This window comes from Cyclospora cayetanensis, unplaced genomic scaffold, assembly GCF_002999335.1.
Source record: "Cyclospora cayetanensis isolate NF1_C8 unplaced genomic scaffold, CcayRef3 CcayRef3_contig_50, whole genome shotgun sequence".
Taxonomy (NCBI): Eukaryota; Apicomplexa; class Conoidasida; order Eucoccidiorida; family Eimeriidae; genus Cyclospora; species Cyclospora cayetanensis.
In genome coordinates, this window is record NW_020312481.1 from 186,324 (window position 1) to 199,690 (window position 13,367).

The 13,367-nt window shown below is 49.0% G+C and overlaps 2 protein-coding genes across 2 annotated transcripts; one reads left to right on the top strand and one right to left on the bottom strand.

Annotated features, from left to right (window-relative positions):
• Positions 1 to 1,336: 1,336 nt before the first annotated feature.
• On the bottom strand, positions 1,337 to 3,724 carry LOC34623524. Its single transcript, XM_022736643.2, has 3 exons — positions 3,126 to 3,724; positions 1,967 to 2,547; positions 1,337 to 1,464 (listed from the first exon to the last, which is right to left on the bottom strand). Exons 1-3 carry the CDS (start codon positions 3,722 to 3,724, stop codon positions 1,337 to 1,339), a joined length of 1,308 nt encoding a protein of 435 aa, XP_022587865.2.
• An 870-nt stretch (positions 3,725 to 4,594) lies between these two features.
• LOC34623525 (dnaJ homolog subfamily C member 2) lies at positions 4,595 to 9,530 on the top strand. The gene is made up of 15 exons (XM_026334838.1): positions 4,595 to 4,796; positions 4,972 to 5,046; positions 5,421 to 5,720; positions 6,067 to 6,196; positions 6,542 to 6,703; positions 6,866 to 6,958; positions 7,117 to 7,227; positions 7,333 to 7,425; positions 7,550 to 7,706; positions 8,134 to 8,301; positions 8,448 to 8,612; positions 8,743 to 8,811; positions 8,983 to 9,117; positions 9,238 to 9,357; positions 9,495 to 9,530. The coding sequence occupies exons 1-15, from the start codon at positions 4,595 to 4,597 to the stop codon at positions 9,528 to 9,530; spliced, it is 2,016 nt and encodes a 671-aa protein (XP_026190623.1).
• Positions 9,531 to 13,367: the final 3,837 nt, after the last annotated feature.

Here is a 13,367-nt window from a genome sequence, read left to right on the forward strand (position 1 = left end):
TTTATTAAGCACTGCCTTTCGGGGGCCTAGGATGCCTCCACCCCGACCAAATGCGGACCAACTGGCGTGCAGCCAAATTGCTACCAGGGGTCACGTTCGTCCTGCACCAGCCAACAGACCCAAACTGGAAGGCGCCACCTTACTAAATGGATTTCCTGTGGAGCCTCTGGCTCCAAGGAAAGACGACTCGTTGTCACTGCCACCGGCAAGAGGAACAGCATCCGTCGAAAGTGTGCTTGAAGCCCATGCCACGGCTATTCGGGAACCCCCTTCAACAGCAGTAGCGAGACCCTCATAGTCTCCAGCGTTGTCTGGCCACCCCTTTGGTCTTGCCGCGTCGAAGGACGCGTCAAATTTTTCTTTTTGTTCTACAGCTTGAGTCCCTTACGCTAAAAGCTGATGCCCTATACTTCCACTCAGATGTATGGCTCTCTTTGCAGCGTGGAGGGTTAAGCCCCTCTCCTTTGTCATAACACTCTACTTTAAATGACCACGGATGCCCTGAAACCTCATCAGCTACCTCAGAACTCGCCCCTCGCAGCGAGATTCTCCCTGTGGGGACTCCCTGTCCTTATAGACTGCAGCAGGTAGCACATCCTAGGCCTTGTCTGTGTGTCAAAGAGTCGGAGGCCCTCCAGAATCCCCTTGGGCACCCCTCTCTCTCCAACTACGTAACGCTAGCTGCACGCTCTAAAGGGTCCTCCAACATATGCCGCTACTCAGTGACTGAGACCTCCCCCTGTAGCAATACCCTGGGTGACACCAGCCCCCTTAGGGCACTGCTGCAAGGAACACCTGGCCTTTTTTCCGACTAAAAAAGTTCAGGAAGTAACTAAGTGTTGTCTTTTTGAGCTCCGAGCCCTTCCCCTTATCCTGTACCCCTGTAGGCTCCTTAAAAGCTTCCAACTTCATTCCAACTGGCAAGTCTACCTAGGAGATGGTGCATCGTTAATTACTTGCTGATCCATTGCTATTTGTGTCGCCCCACGAAGACAATTTGCGTCGTAGCCACGAAGCCTGCACGCCTCATTAGTTAGACAGGGAGAAGTGGCGATGAAACCAAAAACAAACGATTTTGCCTTGAAGGTCCTCTTATGCTGGCTAGGCCTCTAACCCCTTATCCACACTATTCGTTGGCGGGCGCAGCCCATTGGGCACCTGCAGCCCTCAACGGCCCCCCTTTGATCCACAGGACTCACTAAACCTCAGGCTTCAACAAAGTGGCCGGTGCCTGCCAACTGTCTAGGGTTACCAAGGCTTTAAGAAATTAGTATAATGTTGAGGCTGAGATGCGCTATGTAGTGTCCTAGTTTTATCAAAATAATGAGCCGAGCTCCTATTCTTTAGGCATATTGCCGGACGCAAAAAGTGCATTCAACACTTTTGGTGTAGAATTGCAGACTTGAATGGTCAGTGTTTGGTATCGATTATGTTTCCAGTCGCTTTCATCCGTACATAGTTCCCCTTATATCGCGTATTTGCTTTAAAAAGGTGTAAATGGTACGAAAAAGCGCAGAAGACAACGAGGGCCTCTAAGCCGCAAACACAAGGATGCCCTTGCCCAACTGCATGTGAACCACTTTTCGACGCAACGTCAGTATTTTTAACCGCCTCGCGCTGCCATGAGTGCTGCTGCTGCTACAGGAGAAAAGCATGTCTACTCGCTCTCAAACCCCTTACTGAGGGAAGAGCAAACGAGATATCCACGTGCGCCACGGTGAAGCACCATCAGCATATCGGTTGTACAGAAGAGTAATCTTTGGATCGGAGTTATTCAAGTATAGAATGGAGACATGAAGTAACCACATAACAAACTGAACAGACTTCCTGTACCTGCTGCTGCTGAGCCTGCTACTGGAACTGCAGCAGCTGCAGTGATGAAGAGCGTGTGGAGAAGGGGCACATCGGACTACAGAAGATAAAGAGGTCCGAAGTCATGAACGCAGTGCTGAGAACTATGCATTACTCTCATTCTCAGTAGTTGGAAGAGACTCTTGGCTATCCGCATCCCTGGAGGCTGTGTTCAGCCTGGCGAGAAACACTTCACTGCTTCGCATCTTTTGAATTTCTTGTTCCATATGTCTTTTGATTTCTGCATGATATTTATCTTCTGCTTCCCAGTATCTGTCATGATCATATGAAACTTCGCATGTGCCGCCGAGACTTTCTTCCAGAAACTCAGCAGGAACATGCTCCAAGAGCTTGCTGAGCTGTTGCTTGTTGCTCGTCTGGATAAACTCAACCTTGCTGGCCGTCAACGGATGTAGCATGATTTTTACGAAACGCCAGACGGAGTCAAAATAACTGGGGGCATCCAGCATGTAGGCCTTTGCCAAAATATCAGTGTAGTGGTCATTGAGAATGCCAACAACCTCTTTGCTCAAGTCCATGGAGGGCACCTGCGTAATACTAAATCCGCTGAAGTCTACGAGAAACACTAGTTGATCGCGCCCTGAAGACTTATCCACAGACTGCATTGCCCGCTCCATCGTGTACAGCGTATAATCTTGAGCCGCTTTGGTAGACTGTGCCGGTTCTCGACCGGGCCTGACAGGAAAGTAGGGGCACAGCCAGAGAGGGTGCACAAATGCTACGGCAACGGCTTGTTTTAAAATGGAAACTACGCGCTAGGAAAATGCTAACACCAACAAACAGACAAAACACACTATAGCAGCTCGGGTCAACAAAGCACGAGAAACGCATCAAGAGGAAGGCAGATGCGCCCAAAATGCAGCGATACGAAACACTGCTCAACGTGGAAAGGCTTTTGATAAACCCTTTGAGCTCTTTTCGATTGCTTCACGTAACATACAATACAGATATAATTACGTGCGATGCAACAGATGAACAGGAAGGAGTGCAGATATACTTGCACTAAGTGAGCAGCCCGTAACAGGAAGTTCCTCCACAGACAGAAGAAGGGGCACCAGGTACCCATCGTACGAAAAACAGAAGAATTCACACGACAGCTGCCGCGGATGCCCCTCGATTCGACCCGTATTTCTCTAGTGTTGCACTTCCTTGATCCTAGTACCTATAAAAATCTCCTACATCCGATGTCCCCTAATTATATAATATCATATTCACGTGGCCACCCCATTATGTTTCTCCTCGCTAGGACTTACTTGAAATACACAATCGGGTGGCCACGTTTATCGAAGCCTTTACGGTAGACGCTTCCCCTAGCTGCAGTCCCCTTAACTTCCTCTGGGCTTATGCAGTGTGGCTTCCTGTGCCTCCTCCACCAAACTGTTCGCAAAAGCTGTTGTCGTGCATGCACATCATCCCAGGAGTAACTTCTGAGGTACCGGCACAGAACCATGTCGTTCGCAAGCCACAGCACCTCTTCCCAAGTCAGTGCAGTCACTTCGCCTTTCGAAATGCTGCTTGAACTCCTGCTAAATAAACCAGAAAGCCAGCTCTTCTCCTTTTGTATCTGGGGCGTCTCCGTGAGGTCTGTCACGATAGGTAGAGCATCTACTGATGCTCGAAGTGCTTTTATTTTCGCTAGCTGTTCCTCTGTCAGCTCGAGTGCCTTAAGGGCCTCAATTGGCGGAGCAGGATATAAAGACGGAGGTGGCCCCGTGTAAACGCAGCTGGTTCCTGTAAATGCGGGCGAGCTGCATGACGTCGCTAGCCAACTTTCAGAGTCTGTAAGAGTGTCGCCTCGCTTAAAGGTCTCAGGGTTGGCGGTCGAAGGTGCCTCGCTCTCTACCAAAGCCATGGTGGGGCCTGGTCGAGAGATTAATGCCGGGTAAAGATAGAGGATCTGAAACCGAAAAAGAACAACCTTACAGTTGAGTAGCTGATAAGGTGTGATTCAGGCGAGTGACGGTAGGGGAAGTCATATGTGTTCTGTCGCAGCAACAGGCTGTAGCAACCAATCCTTAGTGTGACTGTCGCAGGCTGGCGGAAAATAAAATAGCCAAAATCGGAAGGAAAGTAGCAGGATAGGGTGAAGCGACAGCAGCTGTGGCGGGATACATCCAGCAAACAAAGAAAGCTGGGGCAAATCAGTGGTATTTGGGGAAAAAAGGTTTAGTTCACAGTATGGATGACAAAATGCGACCAAAAAGGGGTTATCTGGAGCTATACAAAAGAATAGGAGCGGTGAGCGAAGAGAGCTGACCGGAGCAGGCTCCTGCTTGCCCGAGTGTATGTCGACAACAGCGAAGGCAGCAGTTGCACGGAAAACACAGAAACAGCGGCTAGAATGGAAAACCCTTATAGTGGTTCAAATACCTCTATGATCAGGTGGAAAATAGTGTAGAGTCAGCTCACATGAATTAGAGTGTCTGCCTTCCTTGTCCTCTTGCCACTGCTACCACGTTAAGCGGCCCCACCCTCGCGCATGCATGGGCGAGCAATGTTTGATGCTCTCTCTCTTCTTTGGCTATGTGCCTTCTCATGCCTTTTTGTCAGGTAGAATGATTGCTCTGTCTACAGTTGTGGGGCGCCCTTTAACAGAAGGCCACATATTGCTATTCTCAGCCTATGGTATTGTACCTTTTTGTAAGTGTCTTTTTCTTTATGCGTTTAGCCTGTTTGCATGATTCTATGGAGCGCCTCTCATCACCAACAGGAAACAGGACCGATGAAGCCGCTGCGGATGCTGTGCGATGCGGAGGCAGCAGGTGACCGCACGCCCACGCCTCTTGTACTTCTCAGCCTGTGCACCGTAACGAAACGGATCCAACCCGCAGGTCGCAGTTTTCTCGAAACTTTTGAAACCCCTGCCGTCTCGAAGCACCATCGCAAAAAGACCACACGGGAGAAAGATCTAGCCGCATCTCCCCACGGCAAGTCTAAACTCTAAGTCCTTTACCTCCAGCCACGAACCGGATCTCCTAAGGTCGGATTTTCCATGTTTCGGTGTACCGTTCCCTCCTTGATATGCATCCAAGTAACGGCGGGCATTCTGAAGAATACTTGTGCTCCTGAGAGTCCATTGGCCTTCTCTTGCAGGCTCCTCTCCCCAGGAGGAAGAGTTCTCCACCGACCGCGCAGAGGCTTGGAAAACTAAGAACAAGAACAAAACTCCAGGAGGTGATGTAATGAAGTGTTGTGTATTTCTTGCCGATCTCAATACGTTATCCCGCCCGTCCGTGTTCCACGAGAGTACCCTTCTCAGTGTACCTGCCGCCTTCTCTGTCATCGTACTGTTCTTATGCTCGCCTTGCCGCGTTGTCTCTGCAGTCGCATTGCCTCCTTTCTCCTTAAGGGCTGCCTCTGCGTTTCTGGTCTATTATTTCTTCCCTCTCCTCTTCTCTGACTCGCTAAGCAGCGATCGTCTCTTGCTCATATTTACTCCCACCATCTCCGTCACTCGTTCATGTTTGCACCATGTCCGTCACTCGTTCATGTTTGCACCATCTCCTAGTCTCCCTTTGTTTCATTGTTCGCGAACGCTTGCACCTCAGGTGGCGGTGGCGGAAGCAGCTCCTCTTTGGCGTCTGGCTCGCACTTAAAGCGCATATTATCGTACGATCAGACGCTGTATCGTATCTTAGGGGTAGATGAGGGAGCCAGCCTAGACGAGATAAAGAAGCAATACAGAAAGAAGGTGCTGGAATATCATCCTGATAAGGCGAAAACAGCTAGCAACAGCCCTCTTGCAAGTCCTCCGCCCTCTTCGAGCCCCTCTTCAGCAGGAGATTCTCCGCAGTCCTGCGAACATGAGGCTTTCCTCAGGGTCCAGGAGGCATATGAGGCTTTGAGCGGTAAATATAGCTTCTTGTCGCCTTTTGTTTATATCCTCTTTTGTTTCTTCTCTTCTTCTCCCTTGGCCTTTCCCGCGAAGCTGACTCAGAATGTGAGGGGCGGGTCGAAAAAACCTTGAATTGTGCCTTTTTTTCTGCCATGCACACGTCGATATGTCCTTCGTATCACAAATTTTTGTTTTACGTCGTGGTTCTCTTTCACCCGTCCCGCGGCAGCACTCCCTCCTCTTGACCCTGCGTTCCAGTGCCATGTGTACCCGTATGGAACTCTCTGTTTGTATATATAACGATGCGCATGTGTGTATGTGTGTGTTGGTCCTTCTTGTACTGTTATTCTCTATTCCAGACTCCAATTTTAGGAGGCAGTATGATTCATCTCTGCCGTTTGATGAGTCGATCCCAAGTCCTAACGAATGCCACCAGCAACCAGAAAAATTCTATGAAATCTTTGGTGCTGCCTTCAATAGGAATGCCAGGTGAAGGTCCAGTCTTACTATTACTATCTGCGGCTGCTAACGGAGCACTCGGCACTCCCTGCTGCGTCAGTCGGCATAGAAAGTGCTGCAGGAGGCTTTTATGTAGCTGTAGATTCTCCGTCGAGCCTTGCCTACCATCTGCAGCGGTTTTAGGGGTCCGGGGGCAGTGGGCGAGCCAGCGGCTGTGGCTGCAGCAACAAGGGGCACAGAGTGCACGGTGGCGAGTCCGTGCAGCCTCGGTACACTACATCAATGCCACGATGTAGTCTGAATGCATGCGTTTGCCCCTCCCCGCCTCGAATCCGTTTGGTATTTCCGTTGACTCTTGTTGCGCACGATGAACAGGTGGTCCATTCGCCGGCCCGTGCCTTCCCTCGGGGATGAGAAAACGCCGCTTGCAGTGGTCGAACGGTTTTATGACTTCTGGTATGATTTTCAATCTTGGCGAGACTTCGGAGTCCATGATGAATATGATCTCAATGAGGCCGAGTGCAGAGAAGAAAGAAGGTCCGTAAGAAGGCCAATATGCGGCCAAGTTGGTGTAGCGGCAGCGTGGACAAGAGAAACAGAACAATTGGTGGAGGCACGTGGGTGCCGGTGGTGACAGCTCTTCGGTTTTTTGTTGGACGTGCGTAACTCGGGGTCGCTTGTGGCATCTCTTGTACGCAGGTGGATGGAGAGGGAAAATGCCAAGATTCGGAAAAAATATTTGAAAAACGAAAGGGCAAGAATCCAACGGCTGGTTGAGACAGCCTACGCCGCGTGAGACCTAGTTATGGGTGCTTGTATATGGATGTATGCGTAGATGCATATGCATAGAAGAGGTGCGATGGCTTGTTGGACTCTCTCTCATTTGTACATTCCTCGTCCTCTGCTTTCGGCTAGCTTCGGGGTATTTTGTCTGTTGGGTCTGCATGCAGGGACCCTAGGATCCAGCGGCAAAAGGAAGAGGAGAGGAAAAAGCGCGAGGAGGAAAAAGCTGCAAAACAGCGGGCTTATGAGGCGCAAATGCGGGAAGCTGAGGAGAGGAAGTAAGGCCCCCTCCTGTGGTGTTTTTACGGCTTTTCATGGTGGCCCCTTTCTCTCTGGAAGTAAAACTACCGCAGGTGTTCTGTGCTTTCTGCTGCTGACTGCAGGAAGCGGGAGGCAGAGGAGGAGCGGCGGCGCGAAGAGGAGGCCAAGAACCTGCAAAAGCAGCAGCAACAAGAGAAGCAGAGACTCAAGAAGTGGTGCGGAGCATTGTGCCTTTGGGTTGTGTACATCATCTTTACTGGAGTTGCTTTTGACAAATGTTTCTTCTTAGCAGCAGCAGCTGAACGCGGCTTGTTCGTTTTATGCCTTCTATGCTTTTAGGCGTCAGAAGTTTCGTTGGCTGTATCGGAAAATTAGCGAGGATGCGTCTCCACCTGCGCCTCTCTCCGTGGCTCAAGTGCAAGACCTAAGTGCACAGCTCGACATGGAGGTGTTACTGCCTTTCTTTCAAAAGATTCACGACTATTTGGGGGTGGAGGTGAGCAGTGCCATATTTGCGGCCTTTGTTTCGCTGGCACTAGGCAGTGAGGCTTGAGATTTGTTGGCCTCGAACTTCTGTTTTGGGAGACACGGAATGCAGCGCGGTGGGCTGTTTACCCACCCATAAGCACAAGCTCTCTCCTTTCCTCTAGTGGTTAAGTGCGAGTGCCTGCTTACTGTTGAACAGCAGTGGACACTCCTGCAAGATGTCTCACAGCGTTGGAGGTCAGATATGGGCCCTGATCCTTTGTCTTGTTGTGCACATTTTTGATGCGGCTTGTGATATAACTCGTATTGTATGGACTTCATCGTCTTCCCAGACAGTGCTCAGACCTCGCTTGGCTTCACGCAGTATCTACTCTGCACCCCGAACTCAGCTTCCACATAATGTGGTGGAGGCGTTGCGCTGGGATGTGGGTGCTCAGGGCCCAATCCAGGACGAGACGGGTGACCCCTCCGGACCGATGGACTTCACAATGTCTGATCAGCAGAAAGAGATGATTGTCGGGCTTTATGTAAAGGAATGGCAAGCGCTTTTAGACGCTAAGAGAGCCAAAGAGCTGGCCGCTGAGGAGGAAATGCTGAGAGTACAGGTAGGTTGCTTACCACTTCAAATGTCGAGCTCCTTCATCGGACCTCGTGTCATGATTCGCCGTCTCCTGGCCAATTGCTTCGCGCTAGGTGGCATCCACGGTTGTCGTGTTTTTTCATGTCTGTCTCGTCTTCTGCTGCTGTTTAGGAAGAGAAGAAACGCCAAGAATTAGCGCGAAAGAAGGCACAAGAGGCCGCGTGGACAATTGAGGAGCTCTCGATGCTGGCGAAGGGCTTGCAAAAGTTTCCGGGCGGAACAGCCCGGCGGTGGCACCAGATAGCCTCGTTTATTGGCACAAAGACACAAGAGGAGGTCTGTTTCAACTACTCTTTACCTTGTGTAAATTTATTACCGTAGTGCCTCGTATTTCCGCCAGGGAAGGGGGTGATGCAGGCTACTTTGATGCTTGAACTCCTGGGGGGAGTGCTGCGTCTGAGCACAGGTCGTTCAGAAGGCGAAGGAAATGGCAAACGGCTCAAGTTTGAAGTCCATGGGGTCAAAAATAAGCCAAGTATGTGTTGCATGTTCCATTTTTCAGCCACACCGTCAGTGGTTTGTCGAATATCTGATTCCTTCCCTAGATGAGTTGCACTTAGTGCGAAGTTTAGCGCACCCCCAGGTAGTGTAGTGGGAAGAAGGCCAAGATTTCGATGAGTCTTGTCTTGCGCGCCATGATTAGGAGCCACTTGAACAGACCAAGGCTCAGCAGCAAGGTGCACTAACTGCAAGAACCCTAAACAGTGGCAAGACCGACGCAGAGTCTGCACGGCCAACGGGCTCAACAACCGAGGCGCTCTGGACACAGGAACAACAGACAGTGCGCTCCCCATGTGTCATGAAATTGCGTGGAGATCCATCTGATTACAGGATGCCCCGCCTGCAAGGATTATGCTTCATTTCTAGTATTTCTTTGCTTCGCCTTCCGATTTCGGCTCAGGCTCTGGAGCGTGCCCTAGCCAAACACCCGTCTAGCATGCCGGCAGCGGAGCGGTGGTCAGCCATTGCAAGTGACGTGCCAGGGAAAACGCGCAAGGAATGCATTGAGCGATTTAAACAGGTGCGCTAAGATGAGCCTACACACCTAGGTTACACCGTGCCCTGTTTTTTTAGATATGCAGACATTGATGTCAGTCTGTTGGTACGTTATCTACAACTACGCCGTTTGTGTTTCTGAGATTTTTGGATTTGGCGCAGATTCGGGCCGCCATTTTGGCCAGTAAAGGGTCTTGATCGTAGCAGTTTGAAGGCATCTATCTGTTGGGCTGCTGTTACATACTTCCTCATTACACCTCGATCCGCTTCCAATTTTCCTTTGCGTGGCAATGCCTGTACATTCATGTACGTCCGCCTCGAACTCTATTTCCTTCGAGAATTCGCGGACGGTGAGTGTCGCCTTGTTTTGTGAATTTCAAGGGGCCTTCACAACAAACCCATCCCCTGCCCGGACTAGGAAGCTCCTGGAGGGCCATTTGCCTGATAAACGGAGCAATGGTATTGCATGTGTCGTTGGCGGTGCCTGTGTATACGCGTCTCCCTCTTACCCACAGTCTTCGCATCATGTCTACTTGCATGCTGGACCGTTGCTGCAGTTGCCATTTTCTCAGCAGTCCCAACTGCAAAGCCTGCTCTTTCACTCCCGCCTGCGCATGGCCACTCTACGGAGCAGCGCAAGGCAAACCTTTAGTCGTGCCACGCCACGACGCGAACCCCATGTTTGTCACTTTTTAAAATCTTCATGAGCTGAATAGCCCACCGTTTTTTATCGTTTGGCGATATCCCTAGAAGGCTTGTTTTGTTTTGTGGCGGGCAGTTTACCAAACTCTTTCGCTTACCCGCTATCTGCTGTTTTCCTTGACAATCCCCCTTGTAGTGATCTAATCACTCATTGATTTTGCACTTCCTTATTGTATTTGGACAACAGTGTGCGCATCTCGCACCTGGAGATATGCAGCTGCCGTCTATAGACAGGGCAATCCATCCCTGGGGGCTGTGGAGATTGATGACACATAGAGCCAAGTAGAATACAACATCCGCCACAGCAGCAGCACTTAAACCAACAACCCGAGCAACAGAAGGACCGGCGAAGCAAGCTTCAACTTTGTCAATGGCAACACTAGTGCAAGCAATAGCAGCAAGGCTCACCATGGACGGTTGAAGTCTCTTGGGCAGGACAGCACGCATGGAAAGGACAAGAGGCAGTGCGTCTCCATGAGTTTCTGCGAGTAATTGTTTAATGTGCACCAAATAAGCAGGTATACAGCATAGAAAACAGCAAATACCTTCATGGCTTTGTCCATCTTGGAGAAACTCATATTCGGCAGGCAGGGCCCTCGGTACTGCCGGATCCATTTTTGATACTTCTAGCAAAATGTACTTGAGACCAAATGACCCACTTGGGAACCCGCTACGCATGAAGTCTGGTCATCTGCATGTGCCCCAATTATGCAGGAAAGATACTTTGCAGAACCTGATGTCGCAGACCTGTTTCTTCCCATCCCTGCCAGCGGAAACATCCAATTAACACATTGGAATGACCGAATGAATACTTGACGAATGAAAGACTTGCCTCGGGGCAGCTTGCATCATAGTTACGGTTGCAATCTGAAACGCAGGGCCAACTAAAACCACACCGACGTTCCAAAGACCTCTTTTCTTCCTGTATTCTTGTGAATGCTAAGTGAAGGGCAAAGAACAAAAAAAATTCACGCACATGCGACAAACTGCTGAAGTTCGCGGTCCTTTCACATTTTCCTGCAGAGATTGCACCATCTCCTTCTCCGACTCAGTCGTTGTCCAAATGGCAAACAAATATTACCGGTGTAGGAAAACGACGCAGCACAGCCGTTGTTCTCCAAGGGATGCTGTTCTCCACAGCCAGGGGTACGTGTGGTTTGGGTTCATGGAACATGCACTGAACGATCATTTGTTCGTACCCATAGCTCAGGGCACTGCTGTTCATAGTCTTTCTCGCATTGTGAAAAAACAGGCCACTCAAAACCGCAGGTTTTTTCGAGCAGGCGCTTCATTGGAGACTCTTCAGGAAATGTGTTCAGCACCTAAAAGCGGCTGGAAAACGGTTTAGAAGGGTGGTTCAGTGTTTCGACGTACTGCACAAGGCCCCACATAGCTGGGCGATGCCTCGCACTTTCCTCCTCCGCGTATGATCCATCCTATAATAAATTGATGTAAAGGGGCCCGGTGATAAATGTTCGGATTTCTTCTCATGCCTTTACCTTCTGGACAGGCTGCACCGTAGTTTTTCATACAGACAACTTTTGCCACATAACTCAGACTGTGAATAAAACAGACGGCTAGTAGGCTAACTTTCATGGAGGAAAGGATGCTCATTCCGAACAGAAAGTGTGCACACCAAATTAGCCATCATCAAGAAACGCGAAACGGAATTATAGATGCTCGGTGGAGAATTGGCCCAGTCATGCGCTGCGGTGTATGGTCACACAAAAATTTGATAGGATTCATTTTACCTGACACTGAATCGGCCAGCAATCCGATTTCTATTAAATGTATTGTAATACATGTTTCTTTGCATAAATGATTCTGACAGGATCCATTCACGTTTCCGCATTTCAAGTGGTGTGCCTCTTGCCTGAGACATTGTGTCCAGTATAAGAAATAAAGAAAAAATACCATGGAATCGTGTCCTAGTTTTTGGTTTAGTTGCATGAAAGGTATTACACAACTGTTTGGCTATGCATTGGCTTGACTCGATGTTCTAGTCGGTCTTGCAGCCATATTACGTTGTACTTCAACTGCCTTATGGTAGATAATGCCAGCAAAACTCAGTCCCACACTACATTCAGTCACTGAAGAAAATCACAAAAGGATGAGTTTTCTGGGCTGATCACAAGGGTGCAAATGGTTCATCTTCATTCGAGTGCGTCATTTCGTAATTTCGACATGAAACGTCATTTAGGTCAATTAATGGTAGTGCTGCCATTCACACATCGCAGTTGTTCATCATTTTTCTGTCCTTGTCCAGCAGTCTTGATAAGTTCCTCAAAAATCTTCTCACAGCGCCCATCGGCAAATTGTCTGAATTGCCATGGGGTTGTGTGTATTGGTACTAACGTAGGGACACGAAAAGACGATTTGCCGAGCAGTCTTTGTTTGCGCCAACAATTATTTTGATACACAGAACAAGCCAATAAATGTATTTAAATTACTGCCTGCCCGTACCACTTCTGTGATTTATTTTTTCACCGAGATCGTCATATGTGTTTTTCAGGTTGTCTGCCTCATTTATCCTACATGTGAACAATGATGGGGTAGAGGTCTAACATCTGGGAGGCAAACGTCTCCAATTTCAGTGCTTGTAATTCCCCCATGCAATAACCGCTTGCACTTGTTTAATACCGTTACATTGCTCATTTGAGCCTCTCAGTATTCCCAGCTAAACGACCAAGAGCACCCTCATGCTGTTTCTGCTACGATTAATTCATTATTCAAACTCTAGAGGGAAAATGAGGGCGTATATAGTTGTCTACATGTGCAGCTTGCAGTATTGCAAGTTTTGCCGTCTTGTCCCGTCATGAAAGAACCACAAAGAGACTTCAAGTTACTTATATCTGTGATTCAGGTAGCAGTACATTAGAGTTTATTGGAGACCGAATGTCCAGCTTACCCTGTGTGACTGAACTATGGTCATTTGCCCTTGTTTCCCTCAGCTCGGCTATTCTGTCTTATTTCCATGATCCTGAATTCAGCCAAGCAGAAAATAACTGCCGAGAAACACTAATTCAATAATAGCCCGCATACTTATTTAATAGGTGTACCCGTTCATGGGTTGCTGTGAGTGTAGTCTCTTACGAACTCCTGGGCTTCCTATTTTCTGCACAGCAGTAGTCTGCATTCAAAATAGGAAAGCGCACAGTAGCCAATAAATACCATTGGCTTTTCTCCACAGTTCCGCTTCAGGGGCTTTATTTACTTCCATAACATCAGAAAATTGCGTTTTTTTGTTTTCTATCTCCCCTAGCAGAAGCTCGAAACTCTCAAGCGCGCTCTGTATATCCGAGGAATTCATGGAAAAAAATGGGACTTCGCCTT